Source organism: Grammomys surdaster, unplaced genomic scaffold, assembly GCF_004785775.1.
Source record: "Grammomys surdaster isolate TR1022 unplaced genomic scaffold, NIH_TR_1.0 98, whole genome shotgun sequence".
Taxonomy (NCBI): Eukaryota; Metazoa; Chordata; class Mammalia; order Rodentia; family Muridae; genus Grammomys; species Grammomys surdaster.
In genome coordinates this window covers 9,940,971-9,961,488 of record NW_021604577.1, presented here as the reverse complement: position 1 = coordinate 9,961,488, position 20,518 = coordinate 9,940,971, and the positions used below count along the sequence as shown (strand labels likewise).

Sequence of the window (20,518 nt, the reverse complement as noted above, 5' to 3'; positions counted from 1 at the left end):
TCTCTCTCTCTCTCTCTCTCTCTCTCTCTCTCTCTCTCTCTCTCTCTCTTTGTTTGTGTGTGTGTTGTTTTGTTTTGTTTTAGCTTTTGAAGACAGAATTTCCCCGTCTGCCTTTAGCCAGTACAACTAACCTCTTGTCAACTTGACATACAAACACATCACTGTTAAGCCACAATCTTTTCTTGTTCATCCCCAACATCACACATTAGTTTTAACATCACAGTATAAAGCATTTTACAAACGTGAAGGTCCCACAGTCAGGCTGGATGTGGTGGTACATACCTTTAATCCCATAGCTCTGGAGGCAGAGGCAGGCATCTTCGTGAGTTTGAGGCAGCCTGGTCTTCAAAGTGAATTCCAAGACAGTCAGCCAGGATTGTCATACAGAGAAATCCTGTCTCAAAACAAAATAAAAATCCCACAGTCGTACAAATTAATTTTAAAAGCCAGCCTTTAAAAAATAGGACTGGGGATATGGCTCAGCAATTAAGAGCACTGACTGCTCTTACAGAGGTCCTGAGTTCAATTCCCAGCAACCACATGGTGGCTCACAACCATCTGTAATGGGATCTGATGCCCTCTTCTGGTGGGTCTGAAGACAACTACAGTATATTCATAAATAAAATAAATAAATCTTTAAGAAAAATCAAAAATAATCCAAGGTCTGAAACTGTGGGCTCCTATAAAAATCAAAAAGGCAATACAAGAGAAAAGAAACATAGTAGTAATATGAACATGTAAAACCAAAATCCACCTGTGTAAACAACTCAGCTTCTAATGTCTGGGGTCCACTCTGGGCTTCTTCAGGGGGCCTAGGTCACTTCTCTGGCTCCACCCACTGTAGCCCACACAGATTGTCTTCTACACTCAGACTGGCCCCACTCTACTGCTGCTGCTATTCTTTTTGGTCGTCTCATGACACTGGTATCTTCAAAGGTGTTGGCATCTCCAAAGTGCTGGGAGCTCTTGGAAGTGAGCCACACTTTCACCAACCTCTCCAAGGCTCTCTTCAAGGATTTCTACCCTACCACACAGTGCCAGCTCTCAGCTGCTCTCCATGACCCCTCCATGCATTCAAAACCACTACCACGTGGGTGACTCTTACACTGCCAAGTTCAGCTGCCAGCATGGAGTACAATCTTGGCCATCTCTGGAATACAACTTCTGTGTACTGACTGATGAAACACTTCCCAGATTTCATTTCAGTGATCTCATTTTAATCACTGCTAACTTCTCGGCTCCAGCTAACCAGCATCTAGTACTCAACAAACCAAAGGTTTCACTTTAATGGTTCTGATATCTTGTAATCATAGCCGCTCTTCAGCCCCAGATAACAAGAGCCACAGATTCTTAAAGCAAAGTATGCAATGGTCCAGATAGAGTTTAAGTAACTCTCAAATTTCCCTCTGGAACTTCACAAGCCAGGCCTCCGCCGTCTGCATTTCTCCAATAGTTTCACTTCCCAAATTCTCACATGATAGCTCACCACACTCTGAAAATTCATGGCTTTTCTATCCCCAGAATGCCAAAGCCCTTCCATAATCCTCCTAAATAATTCATTGCCAGGTCTGTCATACCAATACCCCACTCCTGACACCAATTTCTGTCTTAGCTAAGGTACTATTGTTGTGGTGAAACACCATAACCAAAAGCAACTTGGGGAGGAAAGGATTTATTTGGCTTATGCTTTCATATTATATCACACAGTTCATCATCAAAGGAAATCAGGGCAGGAACTTAAGAAGGACTGAAACCTGGAGGCAGGAGCTGGTGAAGAGGCCATGGAGGAGTGCTGCTTACTGGCTTGCTCCCCATGGTTTGCTCAGAGTTCTGGCATACAGAATTCAGGACCACTAGTCCAGGGATGTCCCACCTGTGTTATTAATTAAGAAAATGCCTTCCAGCCTGTTTTTATGGTGGCATTTTCCCTATTGAGGCTTCCTCCTTTCTTATGAGTATAGTTTGTGTCATGTTGACATAAAACTAGTCAGCAAGATGTGTAACCAATATTGGTCTCAAACTTGTATGGTCCACACACTTCAGCATCCTGAATGCTGGGATTAAAGGCATGGAGGACCATTCCAAGCTCCAAAACTTATTATGTTTTGTTTTTGATCTTTTGAGACAGCATCTCATGTGTGTATCACATGCCAACCTCAAACTTACGTAGCTGAGAATGTTTGCATTTCCGGTCCTCCTGAGTGTTAGAATTTCAGGCATATGCCTCTCTCTACTCCTGGATTGTTTGAGGGTTTGCTGTTTTGGACAGATTCTTATTATATAGCCCAGGCAGATTAATGATTTTTCTGCCTCCACTTCCTGCATGCGAAGATTACAGGCATGCACCAATAACTGTGTATAAGTTTCCAGACTAAGGCTAAGCAATAGGTAGCAGGATCGTCAGTCAGTGCGAGAAACTGAGAGTTAGGTCTAAGTTGCAGTGGAAATCCAGTGACGTTGTAGATGTCAGGACCATAGGACATCAACCGAGGACAGTTACAGGCATGGAGTGGAGCTGGACCAAGAGACGTTAAAATATGTTGTAGGTGTCACGAGCTGAAGAAACAAAGCTACCCATTGTTGGAAGCCGACTCCTAGCAGAAAGTGGCTATCATCTTTGCAGCTATCTCGGACCATAGACCCTGACAAGAGACTTATTTTCAACAGCCTACAACAGCTGAGCACACTCTGATAAACATCTTGTTTTTCTCCCATATCTTGTTTTGTTGTTTAATGCCCACAGCTGCAAGGTGCACGTGGTAAAGTGTCTTCAGCTGCATTCCCCTGCTTGTGCTGATATATACCCAGGGTTTCCTTTCAATAAACGGGACTTGATGAAACAACTGTCTTGTCTCCATTCTTCAAGTCTCTTGCCCCTCCACCCCCCCCGCTAGATCCTGTTGACTGATCCATGGACCGGGGCACCTGGCCCCCAAACATAGGGCAGCACAGACCCGGATTGGGTCACCTGGTGCCCAAATGTGGGGCCGTGTGGGCCGGGTCACCCATGTTCTTCAGAGCACCTATGATTCCCCAAGTGCTGAACATGGAGGTGGAGGATATTTGCCCTGCTGAATTTTAGTCTTGTTTTGATCCCATCTCTCATGATTCTGTCTCCATTCCTCCCTTTTGGAATAGGAATATTTACACTGTGACATGTTACAACTATATAACTTGTGTTTTAATGGAATTCATAAGACATTTCATTGAGTCTCAGAAGCCTGATTGAACTTTGGAACAATTATGGGCATTTGTGGAAATGGATTAAGTGCATTTTGTATTTTTTTTATTAATCATTAAATTTGTTTTCATCTCAAATGATATCCCACTTTCCGGTTACCCATCCACCAACACCCCCTTCTCATTGTATTTTATAGTATCAGATAAAAATAAGACTTTAGGATGATAAAATCTTATTAAAGTAACGTATCAGGTTGTCAAGCTAAGGATTGGAGTTTTTGATGATTAATTTTCATTATCAATGTGGCAGGAATTCCTTTTTTAAAAGACTCATTAGTGCCAGGCAGTGGTGGAGCACGCCTTTAATCCCAGCACTTGGGAGGCAGAGGCAGGCGGATTTCTGAGTTCGAGGCCAGCCTGGTGTACAGAGTGAGTTCCAGGACAGCCAGGGATACACAGAGAAACCTGAAACCCTGTCTTGAAAAACTAAATAAATAAATAAATAAATAAATAAATAAATAAATAAATATTTATGTTTCATATGTTTTGTGTCCTCATTCCTGTATACTTACTGTTGGTTCTTGAGAGAAATGTAGTAAACATGGCAATGACTGTTTCAGGGGCCTTTATTTCAATTCCTTTGGATAAATACCATTTATCCTATCAGTAGGGAAGTTACTATAAAGGGCCTCCCCAGACTGCCCAGACATGAGGCTAGCAGGACATCAGTGAAGTACTAAACACTCCAGAGTGATCCATCCAAATGCACTTGTTAAGTGAACTTTCAGACAGGAAGGACTGCATTATATCCTTGAGGGAAGTACCAGGATGATCTACCTATTATATCTGCAATGGGTGTAGAGTATAGAGTTTCTATAATTTAAAAAATTAAGTTCGAGGCCAAGGCTAGTGTCAGTGTTTGGGGTAACAACCTAAACATCTCTATGAGTACCTGGGAATGGTCAAGGCCTGTTAGATTCTGACTTACCACCCTAGCTGTCTTGAGCAAAAGGTCTAGCAGTCAAACAGCCGTTAGACTACCCATATGGCAGCAGCAGGTTCCTCAGATGCCTTAAGAAATGTAAACTACTGGGAAAAAAGAAAAAGAAAAAAAGAGACCAAGAAACTATGGACCTGAAAGAGCAAAGAGGGATATTTGTAAGGGTCTGGAGAGAAGAAGGAGAAGGAAGAAATGATGTGATTATAATCTCGAAAAAAAATTTTTTTCAAAAGCATTCACAACGATTATAGGTGATTGCCTCTGCTCCCAAAAGCAAAGCATCAGCCAGGCTGCTTGAAACAATTTTCACAAGATCTTTTGCTATCACAAGCCTCAGTGACCTTTAGATGTCCATGCAACCTAGGCTAGAGAAGGAACACTTTCCCAATGATCTGACGAAAGACTACTGTGATAGATGCTAAAAAGGCAAGGCTCTGATTGGTCCAAACATAAACCCCGTTGGCTGTGAATTAGTACTAAAGACACAAGGCAGCAAATGAGGCCAACATAGCTTCCACGGCTGTGATTGCTCTAAACACACCTTTCTCTGACTGGATAAGCAGGTTGGATAGGCTCACTTAGCAGCATTGGGATCAAGAAAACGTTTCTCGCTAGGCTGGGCGTGCGTCGCCACGCCCCTCGAGAGAGGGCGAGACATGCAAATCAAACTGGGCCTGAGTGCGCGGGAACGCCGGGAGAGCCGGGGTCGTGGAAATTGTGCTGAAGCTGTGGGTCCTGGAGAGGGAGTGAGGTGTGGAGGACGCAGACGCGGACGGGAGGAGGAAGGAATCGCGGGAAAGGTAGGAAGTGCGGGTTTCGAGAGGTCACCACGATGTTAGTGTGTCTTGCGGGCGCAGGTTTGGGCTGTGTGGGAGAGGTTGGGTATCGCTTCTCGGCCTTTTGGCTAAGATCAAGTGTAGTATCTGTTCTTATCAGTTTAATATCTGATACGTCCTCTATCTGAGGACAATATATTAAATGGATTTTTGGAGTTAGGAGTTGGAATAGGAGCTTGCTCCGTCCACTCCACGCATCGATCTGGTATTGCAGTGCTTCCAGAAACGGTGCATCCCCACGGGGGGAATTAATGCTGGTTAAATATTAGACTAAACATGGTGTTTCTTGGGATGTCTCTTGTAGTTAAAAGTGAGGCCTATGGAAAAGTCTCAACACTCAATGTTGTTAAGGAATCCTGTTACCTAGGCCTGCCTGTAAACTATGCAGCCAAAGACTGAATAATTGCCACTTTCTACAACCCAGTAGCAAAAAACAACTTGATTGAAAAAGGCTATAACTGCATAGATAGATGTTCCCCCAAAAAAGGAATAAAAATTACTAAGTGAATATGAAAACACGCTCAGCATTGGAATGCTCAACATTGCATGGGAAAATTCAAACAGAACCATAAGATATACTTCATAGCTCCGAGGACGACCAGTATATGACATATATGATATACATGTGTGTATATGTAGGCGTGAGTGCATTTGTGTGTACAAGATCTCTAACACGAAGTCAAAGTCCCTGAGACCTGCTTGAGGCTGTTAACTCTCTATAGATGACTGAACCCCACTGTCTGCCACCATGTGCTGCTGCCAAGCATGGAGGAGACATAAGCTGCCAAGGACCACTAAGAGCTTCTTGAACTGGGAAGATGGCTCAATGGTCGAGAGAGCTTGCAGTTCCCAGAACCCATATAGGACAGCTCTCATCATGTGAAATTCCAGCTTCGGGAATCCCATGCCTCTCACTTCCAGGCACATCCCCTCAAGTATACACAACTACACACAGGCAGACACCCATAATTTAAATTGAATCTTTTTTTTTTTTTAAAGATCTCGTCTACTCAAAAAAAAAATCTTTTTGGGGGGTGGGAGGAGGGAGGATGTTTGTTTGAGATAGGGTTTCTCTGTGTAATCTGGGCTGACCTGGAACTCATTCTGTAGACCTGGCTGGCCTCAAACTCATAAAGATCCACCTGCCTCTGCCTCCTGAGTATTGGGATTAAAGGTGTGCACCACCACTGTCCAGCATCTACTCAAAATTTGTATCGAGTACAGCCAGAGGCCTATGACAGCTGCTTAGTAAAAATGAACGTAACACCTGTAATTTTCTTCCCTTTTCCACAGCAGCTAGTTGTGCTAATTTACACTGTAACATTACACAAGGGATCAAGGGCAGTAATGACCGGACATCGTCAGAAAATTTGTTTTATATACACATATACGTATATATTAATCATATATTCTATACTGGCTGCCCTAAACACTGTAAAGTAATATGCTATGGTTCTGTTTGCATTTTCCTGTGCAATGTCAAGCATTCCAGAGCTGAGCATGTTTTCATATACATTCAGTCATTAGTATTCCTTCTTTGAGAACTATCTACTCAGTCCTAGCCACTTTCAGTCAGGCTGTTTTCTGCTACTGAATTGTAGGAACTCTTTTTTTTTCTCTCTCTCTCTCTCCAATATTTATTTCTTTTTATGTGCATTGGTCTTTTGCTCACATGTATGTCTGTGTGACGGTGTCCTCTGGAACTGGAGTTACAGGCAGGTGTGAGCTGCCATGTGGGTGTTAGGAATTGAACCCGGATCCTGAAGAACAACCAGCGCTCCTCTGAGCCATCTCTCCAACCCCATAGAAGGTCTTTTTAAGAAAAGAATATTTTACCGGGCAGTGGTGGTGCACGCCTTTAATCCTAGCACTTGGGAGGCAAAGGCAGGCGGATTTCTGAGTTCGAGGCCAGCCTGGTCTACAGAGTGACTTCCAGGACAGCCGGGGCTATACAGAGAAACTCTGTCTCGAAACTCCCCAACCCCCCAAAAAGAATGTTTTGACAATTTTATACATGTATATAATGTATTTTGGGCATACTGACCCCACATTCTCTCTTATCCTTTTTGCTCTTGGATCCTTCTTCCCAACACCACCCTTGGGCAGGTGTCCTGGGCTGTATAAGAAAGCAGGCTGAGCAAGCCAGGAGGAGCAAACCCATAAACATCACCTCTCCATGGCTTCTGTTTCTGTTCCCGCCTTCAAGTCCTGACTTGACCTCTCTCAGCAGATTGTGGCTCAAGGCATGTAAGCCAAATAAACCCTTTCCTGCCCAAGCTGTTCTTGGTCAGTTTTTATCACAGCCATGGAAACCTAATATGGATGCTTAGCTTAGCCTTTTTTGCTATTTCCCTTTACCATTTTTCTACTTCTGTTTTGGAAAGGCCTTTACCAGAAGTTCATAAAAGTAACTTAATATTTTCTGTAGTACTTTGTGATTTTAATTTTACATGTAAACCTATTAAGTTTGCTATACCCCCCCCCCAAAAGCACATTCAGTTTTCTTTATTATCTCTTGACTAACTTAACCCTTGTTTTCACTAAAAGAAGTTTCCTTTTGGTTACAATTAACAAAACATCCAGGACTAATGAAGTGAGCATACAGTTCTCAGACAGATGACGTGCACGTGATCAACGAGCATATGCAAAAGTCTCCACACTGGTCGGAAGAGCGTGCGCTGCCGATTAACATCACACCGACAGTCCGGCTCACCAGGCAGAATAGCACTGATTTAAAGAAAAATCCTATTTGGGCTGTGAACAAAATGATGGTGCTGGGAATTTAGACTTGTCCAGGTAGGAATCAACCTATGTTTCATCAACAGAACAGATGATAGGAAACTGACACGGGCTGGAGAGACGCTTAATGGTTAAGAGTTATGGTTAATGGTTAACACACGGCTCTTGCAGAGGACCTCCGTTCCCGACATCCACATCAGGCCGCTCTCAAGCATCTCTAACTCCAGTTCCAAGGGATCCAACGCCCTCTTCTGGCCTACTACACTCTCACAAAGCACACAAACCAGCACGCACGCACACACACACACACCAATATTCTTTGGCACTAGAGTTACCAAATTCACATTTAAACTACTCTACAATTCACTTTGATTTAATTAATGGTGGTCTCAAGGACTGAAATCTATTAAAATAAACTTTCAAGCAGTTTAGACAGTAATGCATGTATTTATATATACACATATATATATACAATGTATAAATGAAATCTTACATAAGCATATGAATTCTCTCAACAGAAATAAATTATGAGCAATACAATAAAAATTAAGCTTAATTTAACATAGTGGTTTGTTTTTTTTAAATAACTAAAACAGATTTATACTTCAACAAATTTTGGTCATTTGAACACAAACTATTCTGATTGGTGCATTTTTTTTATACAGCAATTCAACACACCCTGAGTTTCCTTCCCAATTGATGGTTAAATGCTTATCACCCTATGGAAATAAAGATGTTTAAAATGAAGGGCGTTGCATCGTGGTGTCTAGTTCTCTGAAATCACTCTGAACAGTTCAGTTAGGATCTACTTTGATTTGGTCTATGTGACTCTGGTAAGGTAACAATTTGCTCCAACGAAGACAGCCAACGATGACGTGAAATCAGGACGTGCAATGCTCTGCCCAGCAGTCGCCACCTCTCTCTACAGCTTCTGTATCATCACCTGGAATTTGCCTGGAAAAGGAAACAGAGCCATTCTCTGATTTTCGGGCATAAGAAAAACAAGCACATTCATTTCCATTTGGGAAGTAGTTTCACTCAAAGAACTTGCTATGTCAGAGGTCTTTTCACAGTCCTTAAGATAGTCAATAAAATCTATCCCATTGCATAACTAATTATTTGTTTTATGAGGAGGTGTCTTTCCTACATCCTAGGTCTGTCTCTATATCTCTGTTTCCTTTCTCTCTCTTTCATCTCTATCTCATGTTTTGAGAAGGTCTCACTATGTAGCCCTGGCTTGGGGCTCAGTATGTTGACCAGATCAGGCAAGCTTAAAACTCATCGAGATTGGCCTGCTTCTGCTTCCTGAATCCTGGGATTGGAGGTGTGAGTCACCATGGTTGGTGATTCTGGGTATTTCATTACTAATTTGTCAGTGGGCAGAAAAGTAATACAGTGAAATTCAACTCAATTTTATTCTTGGTCAGTAGCTTGAGTATGAAGATAGATACATATTACCAAGATAAATGTGAGATAAAGGACAGTAAAGTCAAAGTGTCAACATTTTTAGTCTTCTCTAGGTTTAAAAGAGAAAGATGATATGTCTATATAAGATAAATAAGTTGAACTCACAGGCAGGCATTGAAGAGACTTCAGCTGTTACAATACTTTTTATTCCCAAGTTTGACAAGCCACCTCTGATTAAGCCACACGTAAATGCTAGATACTAAAAAGGAGGGAAAAAAAGTAACGATTTACTAAAACGATGAAGCTACTAACAAACACGGAGTTGCTTTAAGCTATGCCATCAACAACCCTCTGTTGTGTTTATCAAGGAGGACAGAAGAAGAGATTGCTGCCTTTAATCCCAGCACCCAGGAAGCAGAGGCAGGCAGATCTCTGTGAGCTGGAGGCTAGCCTGATCTACATAGTGAGTTCTAAGACAGCCAGAGCTACATAGTGAAACCCTGTCTCAAAAAACCAAAAGAGGGGAAAAAGGGTGTGAAAAGCCAATGGTGGCACACACCTGCACTAACAACTACTCAGCCTAAGGCAGGGGGAGCATTTCTTGAGGCAAGAACTGGAGGCCAACCTGAGCACCCACACCACACGATCTCCACTGAAAGAGAAAGGAACCGCATAGATATGGCGAAAGAACTGTGAAGAGTTAAATCCAAGTGTATCTCAAGCACACGGCATGCTGTGCGCAGGGATCTAACTAGACCCTCGCAGTACAACACTTAACCAGTTCTTCATCACTGCAGTGTCCTCCATTTCTTGCCTGTTTGGCCTTCCTATCAATGCGGTGAATTGAAGATCTCTGCGCTTCCTTTTTTTTCTCACCGTTTGGGACAGCGTCTCATGGAGGTAGTCAGGCCTCAAGCTCATTATGTCTTTGTGCTTCCGTTTCGCAAGTACTGGGATTGCAGGAACGTGCTACCACAGCCAGCTTCCTACAACCACACATGGTGGCAAGAGTTCCATTTCTTTAAAAACCCAGTTATGTTACATCAATATGTTTTTGTTTTAATCCCAAGTACGGAATGAGAGACTGCTTCACAGCAGGTGATTACAATTTGCCTCGTTCACGAGCAGGGTCATGGTTTGGCCAGCAGCAGATAGTTTACTTTTGGGATTCTGAGAACTTTTGGGAGGCTATAAATGAGAGAGCCCACGGTGCCCACCCTTAGTGGGGTGGGCGTTCCAGGAAGGCTGGTGCTGCTCTACTTGCTCTTGTTTGTTTGTCAGGTGAGCAAAGAGAAGTTGGAGCTATCCTGATGATGAAGACTGGACTTCCCCCAAGGAACTCAACGTCCCTACTTAGCAAGAAGCAATCTAAAGAGGTCTACGACCCTTTCCCCTCTAACCTTTCTCTCCTGCCTAGTGCTGGGAGGGGGAAGGGATTAGGGTGGAATAAGCATTTGAAGGGATGTAGAAGTAGAAGAATCCAATAAAATAACGGAAAAAATTATGCCAGCAAAACATTTCCTCTTGTTTAAAATGTTCAGCCTAAGCAAGGCATTGGCAGCACACGCACTGGTCTACAGGGTGAGTGCCAGGTCAGCCAGGGGCTACACAGAGAAACCCTGTCTCAAATGAACAAAACTTCCCTCTAATTCTAGCCTGGGGCGGCTCAGGCAAGAGGGTTACTACAAGCAGGAGACCAGCCTGGGGGATATGGTAAGTGCTCTTAACACGGGACCACCAAGCCAGTCCCCCAGGAAAAAATTAACTTATTCTTCAAAGCTGAAGAAACTAAGATATCCCAAAGTTAAATGAGAACTAAAAATAGTAAAATGTGATTAATAAAAATAACGAAATACATATATCAACCATAAAAACATCATACCTATACTCTATCTGCAAACAATTTCTGATACAGGAAGGAAATAAAAACCAGAGGGCAGTGTAACCCATGAGACATGCAGGCAGAAGGCAGGCTATTTTTATTAGAGAGTAGGGTCAGCACCAGGGAAGCAGACGAGGCAGTAGGCAAGAGGAAGCAATAAGAACAAAGTGTACATAACAGAGGAATCATGAAACCGGTTTTGTATGGTAATTTTAAAAATTAATAAAAACTTAAGGTATGAGCGAGTATTTACAGATAAATAGCAAATTATACTTCCCTAGATATTTTAATTGTTTTGAAGGAACCCATATATAAAAATTTGTTATTCTGCCAGACATGGTTGACATTGGCCTTTAGTTCTAGCACCCAGGAGGCAGAGGCAGAGGATCTCTTTTGAGTTTCAGGCCAGCTTGGTCTACACAGCAAGTTTCAGACTAGGTAGGCTACATACTAAGATCCTGCCTCTCCTCCAAAAAACGAAAAAAACGAAACAAAGTGAAAAAAATCCTGAAATTTGTTACTTTTCTTTAGTCCGTTTATTCATTGATGCCTCTGTGAGATTAAAGCCTAAAAATACAGACATACTTAATGTAAAATAAACTTGTAGAAACAAAAGACAATTATATTTCTTAAACATTTTAGCCTACCAAAGAAGACGATAAACTCTGAGGTAACTAATTCTGCACAGGTAGTGTCTGCATGTGTGAGTATCTTTACTGAGGTAACCACATCATATTAAAGAACGAGTAACAAGTCGACATTTCCTGGCACTCAGAAGTAGTGTTTCTCTTATTGTTCTCTACTGCCTCACTCAAACACAGGAGCTGATGGTCAACATGGTTTCTGTTGCAGAGAAAATGGCTTAAACAACATGGTATAAGTAGAACTACTTTTTATTGAAGGAGTTTATTAAAAGACAGTTTTAACTTTGATTTTTTTTTTCTTTTGGTTTTTCGAGACAGGGTTTCTCTGTGTAGCCCTGGCTGTCCTGGAACTCACTCTGTAGACCAGGCTAGCCTCAAACTCAGAAATCTGCCTGCCTCTGCCTCCCAAGTGCTGGGATTAAAGGCGTGCACCACCACCACCCGGCTTAACTTTGATTTTTAACATATGAGTTAAGAAAAAAAAGAGGGACTGGAGAGTTGGCTCCAGGGTTCAGTGCACTTACCACTCTCCGGATTCCCGGCACCCACAGGAAGACTCACCCCCTCCTCAGGCCTCAGGCACACACACACACGGTGCACAATAGCCAAGGAGGCAAACACACTTGTACACATAGCAAAATAAAATAAGCCAGGAACAAATGATCAGCTTTAAAAAAAGGTTACTGAACAACATGTACTTGGGGCTGGAGAGATAGCTCACTGACTGCTCTTCCAGAGGTCATGAGTTCAATTCCCAGCAACCACATGGTGGCTCACAACCATCTGTAATGGGATCCAATGCCCTCTTCCTGGTGTGGCTGAAGACAGCTACAAGATACTCAGATTCATAAAATAAATAAATAAACTTCCCTTTCCTTGAAGAAAAAAAAAAAAGAACATATACTTAAGAACTCAGGTTTCTCAATGAATTGCTAAGGTTACTATGTTTAATTTGAATCTGTTGTGGTCAATTTTGTAATTTTCCCTGTAATTCCTTTTTTCAGTATAAAACCAAATTCCATTAAATACCTTGGATGCATGTTCTAAATACTGTTTTCCTGCAGACAGCTGTATAAGTAGTCGAAATTTGTTGTCCTGAAGCACATATATGCCCTGTTTCAAAAATACAAAAGTAGTATCAAAGTCAGTGTAGCCTGGAGTCCTTAAAAATTACCTCACCCTAGGCAAGGGAGGTTTCCCATGTTTGTGATTCCAGCACAGAGTTAACTGTGAGACACAGATTGAGTCTCTGGTTAGATAGGTAGGTAAGTAGGTTAATCAATCAATCGATCCATCGATAGATAGAATATAAACCAACCACTGCATACCCAAGCAAGTCCTTTTTAAAGATTCATCTTTAAAAAAGAAAAAGAATTATTTATTTTATGTATATGAGTACACTGTTGCTGTCCTCAGATACACCAGAAGAGGGCATCGGATCCCATTACAGATGGTTGTGAACCACCATGTGATTGCTGGGAATTGAACTCAGGACCTCTGGGAGAGCAGTCAGTGCTCTTAACCACTGAGTCATCTCTCCAGCCAGGATTCACCTTTTCTGAATTGTTTGTGTGTCTTTATGTCTGTGTGGGAGTGTGGGAGTCAGTGCAGCTGCTTACGGAGAGGAGAAAAAATGGAGGCTCCCCTGGAGCTGGAGTCACAGACAGCTGGGAACACCTCACATGGATACTGGGAACGGAACTTAGGTCCTGTTAAAGCACAATGGAACTCCTAACCACTGAGCCATCTCTCCAGTCACACCAAAGCATGTTAGTTAAGAGTTAGATATGTTCTATGAATTAGACTTCAGAAATTATTCTATAGCTATAAATGTAAAATAACTGTGGTTCTGAATACAACCATACTTCCAAATGATAAGAGTCAACCTTAAACCAACTACTCTGACATATGCTACATTCTAAAGATTTTTACCCCCAGTTCTGAGTTTTATTGGAAAATATGCCTTAAAAAAGACTCATCATTTCTGGCCAATGGAATAAAAAACTGTGTACAGGGACTCTTCAGTAATGCTAAGAGGACCCTGTTTTATGGAATAAAGAACTGTGTACAGGGACCCTTCAGTAATGCTAAGAGGACCTGTCTTGTCCGTCTCTAATCATAGACCCAGGAATGACACAAACATGTAGTCAGTGATGTTATTCAGGCTTAAACCACAGACTGATCTCTTTCTCAACACTTTTTATTTTTTTTATTTTTTATTTTTTTTAAAGATGTATTTATTTATTTTATGTATTCACTATTGCTCTCTTCAGACACACCAGAAGAGGGCATCAGATCCCATTAAAGATGGTTGTGAGCCACCATGTGGTTGCTGGGACTTGAACTCAGGACCTCTGGGAGAGCAGTCAGTGCTCTTAAACCGCTGAGCCATCTCTCCAGCCCAACACTTTTTATTTAATGCCTGCCATGAATGACATTCCTGCTAAGTAGAATGCAGAAAATCCCTCAACTGGTACCTGTCTATAAGAACATCACCACCAGTGAGGTGTCTCTTTGCCCATTGCCAGTTATATTTTATTTTTAAAGATTTACTTATTTTTATTTATATTAGTATACTGTAGCTGTCTTCAGATACATAAAAAAAAAGGGCATCAGATCCCATTACAGATGGTTGTTAACCACCATGTAGTTGCTGGGAATTGAACTCACGACCTCTCTGAAAAGCAGTCAGTGCTCTTAATTGCTGAGCCATCTCTCCATCCCTGAGTCATTTTATTTTTAATTATGTGTTTATATGTATATGTGTACGCATACACACAAATTCCCAAAGAAGCCAGACACACTGAATCCTGAAGCTGTAATTTCTGGAGGCTCTAAGATACTCGTTGAGGGTGATGGGCACAAAACTCAAGTCCTCTGCAAGAGCAATACATGCACTTAACCACTGAGCCATCTTTCCAGCCCCCATTTGCTACACTTTAAATTTTAACATAATTTATGAAACTAGAGGAAAGAAACAGCTATAGTTACTGATAAGTGCTTCCTTCTCCTTACTTATTTTACCCTACCAGAGATAAAGACTGACTTCTCAATAACATTAGAAAAACATAAAGTCTATTTAAAAAAAAAAAATTCTAGCCGGACGGTAGTGGTGCACGCCTTTAATCCCAGCACTCGGGAGGCAGAGATAGGCGGATTTCTGAGTTCGAGGCCAGCCTGGTCTACAGAGTGAGTTCCAGGACAGCCAGGGCTATACTAAGAAACCCTGTCTTGAAAAACAAAAACAAAAAAATTCTAGTGAGTTGATTGGGTTGGTAAGAAACTCAGCTACTAAGATTACTGGCTGCCCTTGCAAAAGGGCCAGGTTCAGTACCCAACACACACACTGAAGCTCACGGGCTCTGACCTTTTTCTGGCCACTGAATGCACAAAGTGCTTTTATGTATCCAGGCATATACATAAAAATAAATCCTCAAAATAATCTAATTTAAATAACAAATTAAGGGCCAAAAAAGCTAGCTCAGCATGTAAAAGCACTGTGTACAAGTCCCACAATCTCAACTGGATCCCTGGAACCTACAGTAGACAGACAACTCCTAAAAGCTGTCCTCTACCCTCACTGGGCCAGCAAGCACCTGCATTCACACATCACACACAATGATAGCTAAGTCAGTAACTGACACAAGGACATTCACATTTAGTGACTTTTCAAAAATAGGTCTTAGAAACAACAGCACAAAGGTTTATCTCAATACCTGGTGATTTGTCCTTAGATTGTCAATTTGTTTCTTGAATACTGTAGTCCAAAAATCTTTACATATGAACTTCATGATGTCTAATTCATCCTTGAACCTTGCAGTATCTTTCGTAAACCTAAGAAGATCAACTAGAAGTAATACAATATATTTCTCCCAAAGAAAACAAAGGAGGAAAACTTTTTCTTACTCTTCCAAGAGGAGCAAATTATTAACTAATTTCTAAATACTACTAGCACTAAACATTTATTTACAGTCACACAGTGATAAACACCAAGCGAAGACAACTTCATCTCAGTGCATTTGCAGCCGTTACATAATTATGGAGCTCAAGAGCCTATTAGTAATCAGCCAGCCATACTTCCAGCTACACTTCAAACTATGAAATGAGCAGCAAGAGACCTGGGTGAGCATGGCGGTCTGGGCCTAGAATCCAAACTCTCTGGAGGCTGAACAAGCTCTTCACAGGTTAAAAGCCAACTTGGGCTACATGAGTTCCAGGGTAGGCTGGGCTACAGTATGAGACTCTAGCTCAAACAAACAAACAAACAAACCTGATTGGATTATGTAAAATTTATCTAATATAAATTCAACTATTTATATATTCAGAAAAGAATAAAAAAGTGATCCAGCCAGGTGAGGTGACGGTGGTGTGCCTTTGCTATCAGCACTCAAGAGGCAGAGGCAGAAGGATTTTTATGTCAAGGGCAGCCTGGTCTACAGAGTGAGTTCCAGGACAGCCAGGGCTACACAGAGAAACCCTGTCTAGAAAAACAAACAAACAAACAAACAAACAAACAAAAAATGAACCATAAACACACATTTCTTTGCCTATGCAGTTAAACAACATTCCATTTAGAATTTAAAAATCTACTAAGCCATAAGAAAATGCTATGAGATTGCAAAGAGTTATCTCAATATATTAATATTTTCATTACAAAATTACACATGTAAAATAGGTCTTCCTCAATTGCTAAAACATAACATTTGAAGCTGGGCACAGTAGAGAATAGTTGTTATAACCCCAGTCCACGGGACCGACAGGAAAAGTAGTCAAGTCTGCAGCCAATCTTGGTTACACAGCAAGGCCATGTCCATAAACAAAAATAATAAATCCAGAATAACAATTTAACTAAGACCAGGTCTAAAGAGAAATTTATTTTCTGTAATGGAATGCAGGGCCTTGTGCATGCAAAACACATGATCTACTACTGATATACCAGCAGTCTCTTAATAATAATTTTCAACCTATCAACTATAAAAATTAAAATTAAAAACTGGAAATTAAAATAAGTTCTCTGCAATGATCTGAAATGGCTCTTCTGTGTTCATAACCTACCTGGAAGGAAAGTTTCAAATCCACACTGCTCACCTTTCTATCAATCCTTGTCCCACTCGAAACCCCATGTTCTCCAGCTTAGTAATGCACCGGCCATTTTCCTAGTAGAACAAAACAGCAGTTTTGAATATCTTAGATTCTAATCCATCTGCATTTTAAAACAGTGATATAGAAATCAGAGGACAGGAAGATGGCTCAGCAAGCACAGGTGACTGCCACCAGCCCTGACCACTTCCTGTGTGGGGCAGTGCAGTGGGCAAGCCATGGCACACAGGTGGAAGGCAGGGGACAATCTCTGAGCATCAGTTCTCTCTTCCCATCACAAGAGTCCCAGGAATTCAACACTTCCTTTGTATGGAAGCAACTCAGCAGCCCTAACCGTGTCTTGAGTGTCCTGAGCGGTGTGTGCTGTGCGTGCTCATGATGCACACGTGGGAGTCAGAGGACAGACTGTCTCACGTGGTCTGCTCCTTCCACCACGCAGGTCCCAGGAATCCAACTCAGGTTCTTGGGTTTGGCAGAAAGCACCTTTAACAGTAGAGTCTTCTGCTAGCATATATAATGACAATTTTGAAATGCTAAAATATACATTCAAGATGACACTCACACATGCACACATACATGCATGTTTGAATGAAGGTACACCACTTTAGGGATAATGCTTCCCACAGAAACACAGACTATCTAACAAAAACATCAGTGCCAGGTGTAGGAAACATCTCTCTACTGTTGCTAAGGGGAGTTCAACTGACTGTGGCTGGAGAGATCATGAATCCTAGAGGAGAATCTACTACTGCCACCTCCCTAAACCAGCATAATTTCTAACGGCATCCTAAATACTTACCCCTCTATCCACAGAGAAGTGTTTTTTCTGAAACAGAGACCATTACAGAAACCCATACAGGTAAAATACAGAAAACAACCGACTGTGAGATGCCCACTGCCAATTGATACATCCACACTACAACCCCTACATAAGGCTCAGGGAATATATCAGAATGGGGGAGGGGAGAAAAATGGTAAGAGCCAGAGGACCAGAATGACTGTGTCTCCTGCAGACGACAGGGAAGCTACACTCACAAACTCTCAACAGTATAATCACCTAAACAAGACCTACACAATGACAACACCAGTTGACATGGCAACAAAGATAAGGGGCATCTCTGGAGGCCCCTCCACTAAATGAAGAGAGCTAAGAGCAGTTAATGACTGCAGAGAGGGAGAATCAATCAGTCTTCTTCAGGGAGGAGTCTGCATAGACTACTGAATCCCAAGTGGTTAGCCCTAAACACATACACATACAAACAACACTAAAAGGACTCAGTAGGCTATATTTAGTACCTGTGTGTGTGTGTGTCTCTGTGTGTGTCTGTGTGTGTGTTGACAATAATAATGAAGAATAGGTCATGAATTTGAAAGAGAGTGGGGACATGGGATAAGTTGGAGACAGGAAAGGAGGATGGAAATGACTGAATACAGTACTAATGCATGAAATTCTCAAAAAATAAAAATTTAAGTTAAAAGAACAAAAGGAAAAAAGAAGGCACTAGATAGTGTAAGGACCCACGGAGAGGACCCCCAACTCAAGTCCCGATCAGCGCACACCCAAGGAGACACGAGAGACTGACTCGATGCAAATGGCATAAGGCAGTTTACTAACAAGGGCCCTTAGATCGAAACTCATCCCACGCAGGGGAGAGAATTTCGATGAAGACCCCAGGAAATTTAGAACTTTTATAGGGGGAGACCCAAGGGGGAAGGGAAAAGTGGGAAATTCTGGCACAGTTACATATGATTGGATATTTCAAACATCAGCACTTTGCGTAAGCAATCATTTTGACAGGCTGGATGGCCCACTATTTTTGACCATGAAACCTCAGACCTAGGATAAAGACCAGGTGGCCCATTACTCACTTGGGCATGTTTAGACTGGTCAAGATAGGTCTTTGGTTGTTTCTACATTTCTGGTCACCTTGTCCCTAGAGGGGCTTGATATTTTTATTATGGCTATTCTCAGCAAGCTCAGCAAGCCGTCCTACGGTCTTTGCCAAGTTGTTTTTAATTTTTACTCTTACAACAGAAGTACCTCCCATGCTCATGGATTAGAATATATTCTACTAAAGCCACTATCCAATCCCTACCAAAACTGTAGTAACATCGTCACAGAACTAGGCAAAGCAAACCTAAGACTTGCACAAGATCAGGAATGAAAATGAAAAAGAAAGAAAGAAAAGCGAAGGGAAGGACTGTTCTAGGTATTGTGGCTTACTGTGGGTGAGGGAGAGCATAGCCTGAGGCAGGGACACCTGGGAGAGGGCAGAGGGAACCGGACCCTGAGCTGGGGCCCTGTGAGGAGAAGGGAAGGGAAGAGGGGAGAGCCATACCAAGAGGCCCAGATGTAAAGGTAAAGGTAAAGGGTGGACCCAAAAGGGTCAGGAAATCACAATGATTGGTTTATACACGAAAGAGCCTCTGGAGGAAAGGCAGCCCAGACCCTGGGTTGCAGTTTAGGGTAGGGGACTGGGTATGCCAGCCATCCCTGAAACATGTAGGGATGGCAGGGATGCATAATGTAAAAATCTGAAACTCTGAAATTACTAAAGTAAAACACTCTAAGATATAATCAGAGACAAGAACTTTTGGAAAAGAATTCCAGAAGCACAGGAACTAATCTTAAGAACTGACAAGTGAGATCATATGAAATAAAGGGTTTCTGCATAACAATCAGCAGTGAAGAGACTCTGCAGGGTGACGGACTAGAAGAAGAAAATCTCTGCTAAGCATGCATCAGACATGGGATTCCTGAGAAAACATATAGGCTCGGACCTCAGAACCAAGCTCTCAGCACAAAGTAGCCTTATTTGCTGAAGAGGGACAGAGGACAGGATAAGGGACAAAGACAAGAGACAGAGGAATCGGGAGAGGGAAAGGGAACAAAGGAGAGGAGAGGAAGGGGGCAAGGGAGAGGGGGCAAGGGTATGTGTCCCAAAGGGGAATGGAGCAAAGGACCATCTCTGCATAGAGGAGACAGACAGCACACAGAAAAGTGGTGGTTTATAAAGACACAAGGGGAAACCCCATTTTAGGATGAGGTGTTTAATTTTGATTTGACATGTTAATTAGGTGGGCTACAGGGGGATTTTGATTTCTGGACTTCATTCCGTGATAGCTGGACATTAGTAGTCAGCCTCAGGAAAGAGATTGGCCAAATAAGGGAATAGGCCTTGGGGGCTAGCTTCAGGAATGTAATCAACAGTTTTCAGCAAGGCAGAGGGAACTGGGGAGAAGTGTTAGGCCTGCCGGAGTCATGCTTGGCACACCCAAGCTGGCTAGAGTGCCTTCAATTGTTACCTTGAGTCTATAAAGACCTCAAAAAAATTTCTCTTAAATTAAGCCCTAGGAGAAAACCTACTACTGTTGCTCTGCTAAATGGGCATAGCATTAAACCAATTCCTAATGAGTTGTTTTTATATCCATAAATTAAGGCCTCTCCCAAACCCTCACCAGAGAGGTTCCTGTTTGTAGAGATGGTAACACAGAGACTCACTCTGGTCACCAGGAGGATACTAAGAGACTGCAAAATACTCAGCACTACACAGGACGTCTATATCAGATACCATGCGCACGCACACACGCACACACCCCGTTTAAGAGTGAGGAGTCATTGCAGAAGAGGAAGCAGAAAGATTGTAAGAAATGTCATATCCAACTTCTCCACCCAGTATGAGTCTCCATACAGTAAGACTGTACAGAGGGACGAACCAGAGAGACACAC

The 20,518-nt window shown here is 42.1% G+C and overlaps 1 protein-coding gene and 1 non-coding gene across 2 annotated transcripts in view; one reads left to right on the top strand and one right to left on the bottom strand.

Annotated features, from left to right (window-relative positions):
- The first annotated feature begins 5,064 nt into the window (after positions 1 to 5,064).
- Positions 5,065 to 5,255, top strand: LOC114634347. Its single transcript, XR_003713318.1, has one exon. It is a non-coding gene; the product is annotated as a U2 spliceosomal RNA (small nuclear RNA).
- Positions 5,256 to 8,144: 2,889 nt separating this feature from the next.
- Positions 8,145 to 20,518, bottom strand: part of Trappc6b (trafficking protein particle complex 6B) — a 14,219-nt gene continuing 1,845 nt past the window's right edge. Inside the window, exons 2-6 of the mRNA XM_028782385.1 lie at positions 16,777 to 16,844; positions 15,405 to 15,522; positions 12,718 to 12,801; positions 9,328 to 9,421; positions 8,145 to 8,709 (exon numbers count right to left, since the gene is read on the bottom strand). Of these exons, the coding sequence (XP_028638218.1) occupies positions 8,678 to 8,709; positions 9,328 to 9,421; positions 12,718 to 12,801; positions 15,405 to 15,522; positions 16,777 to 16,844 (396 nt within the window). The 3' untranslated portion in view covers positions 8,145 to 8,677. The remainder of the gene's footprint in view (positions 8,710 to 9,327; positions 9,422 to 12,717; positions 12,802 to 15,404; positions 15,523 to 16,776; positions 16,845 to 20,518) is intronic.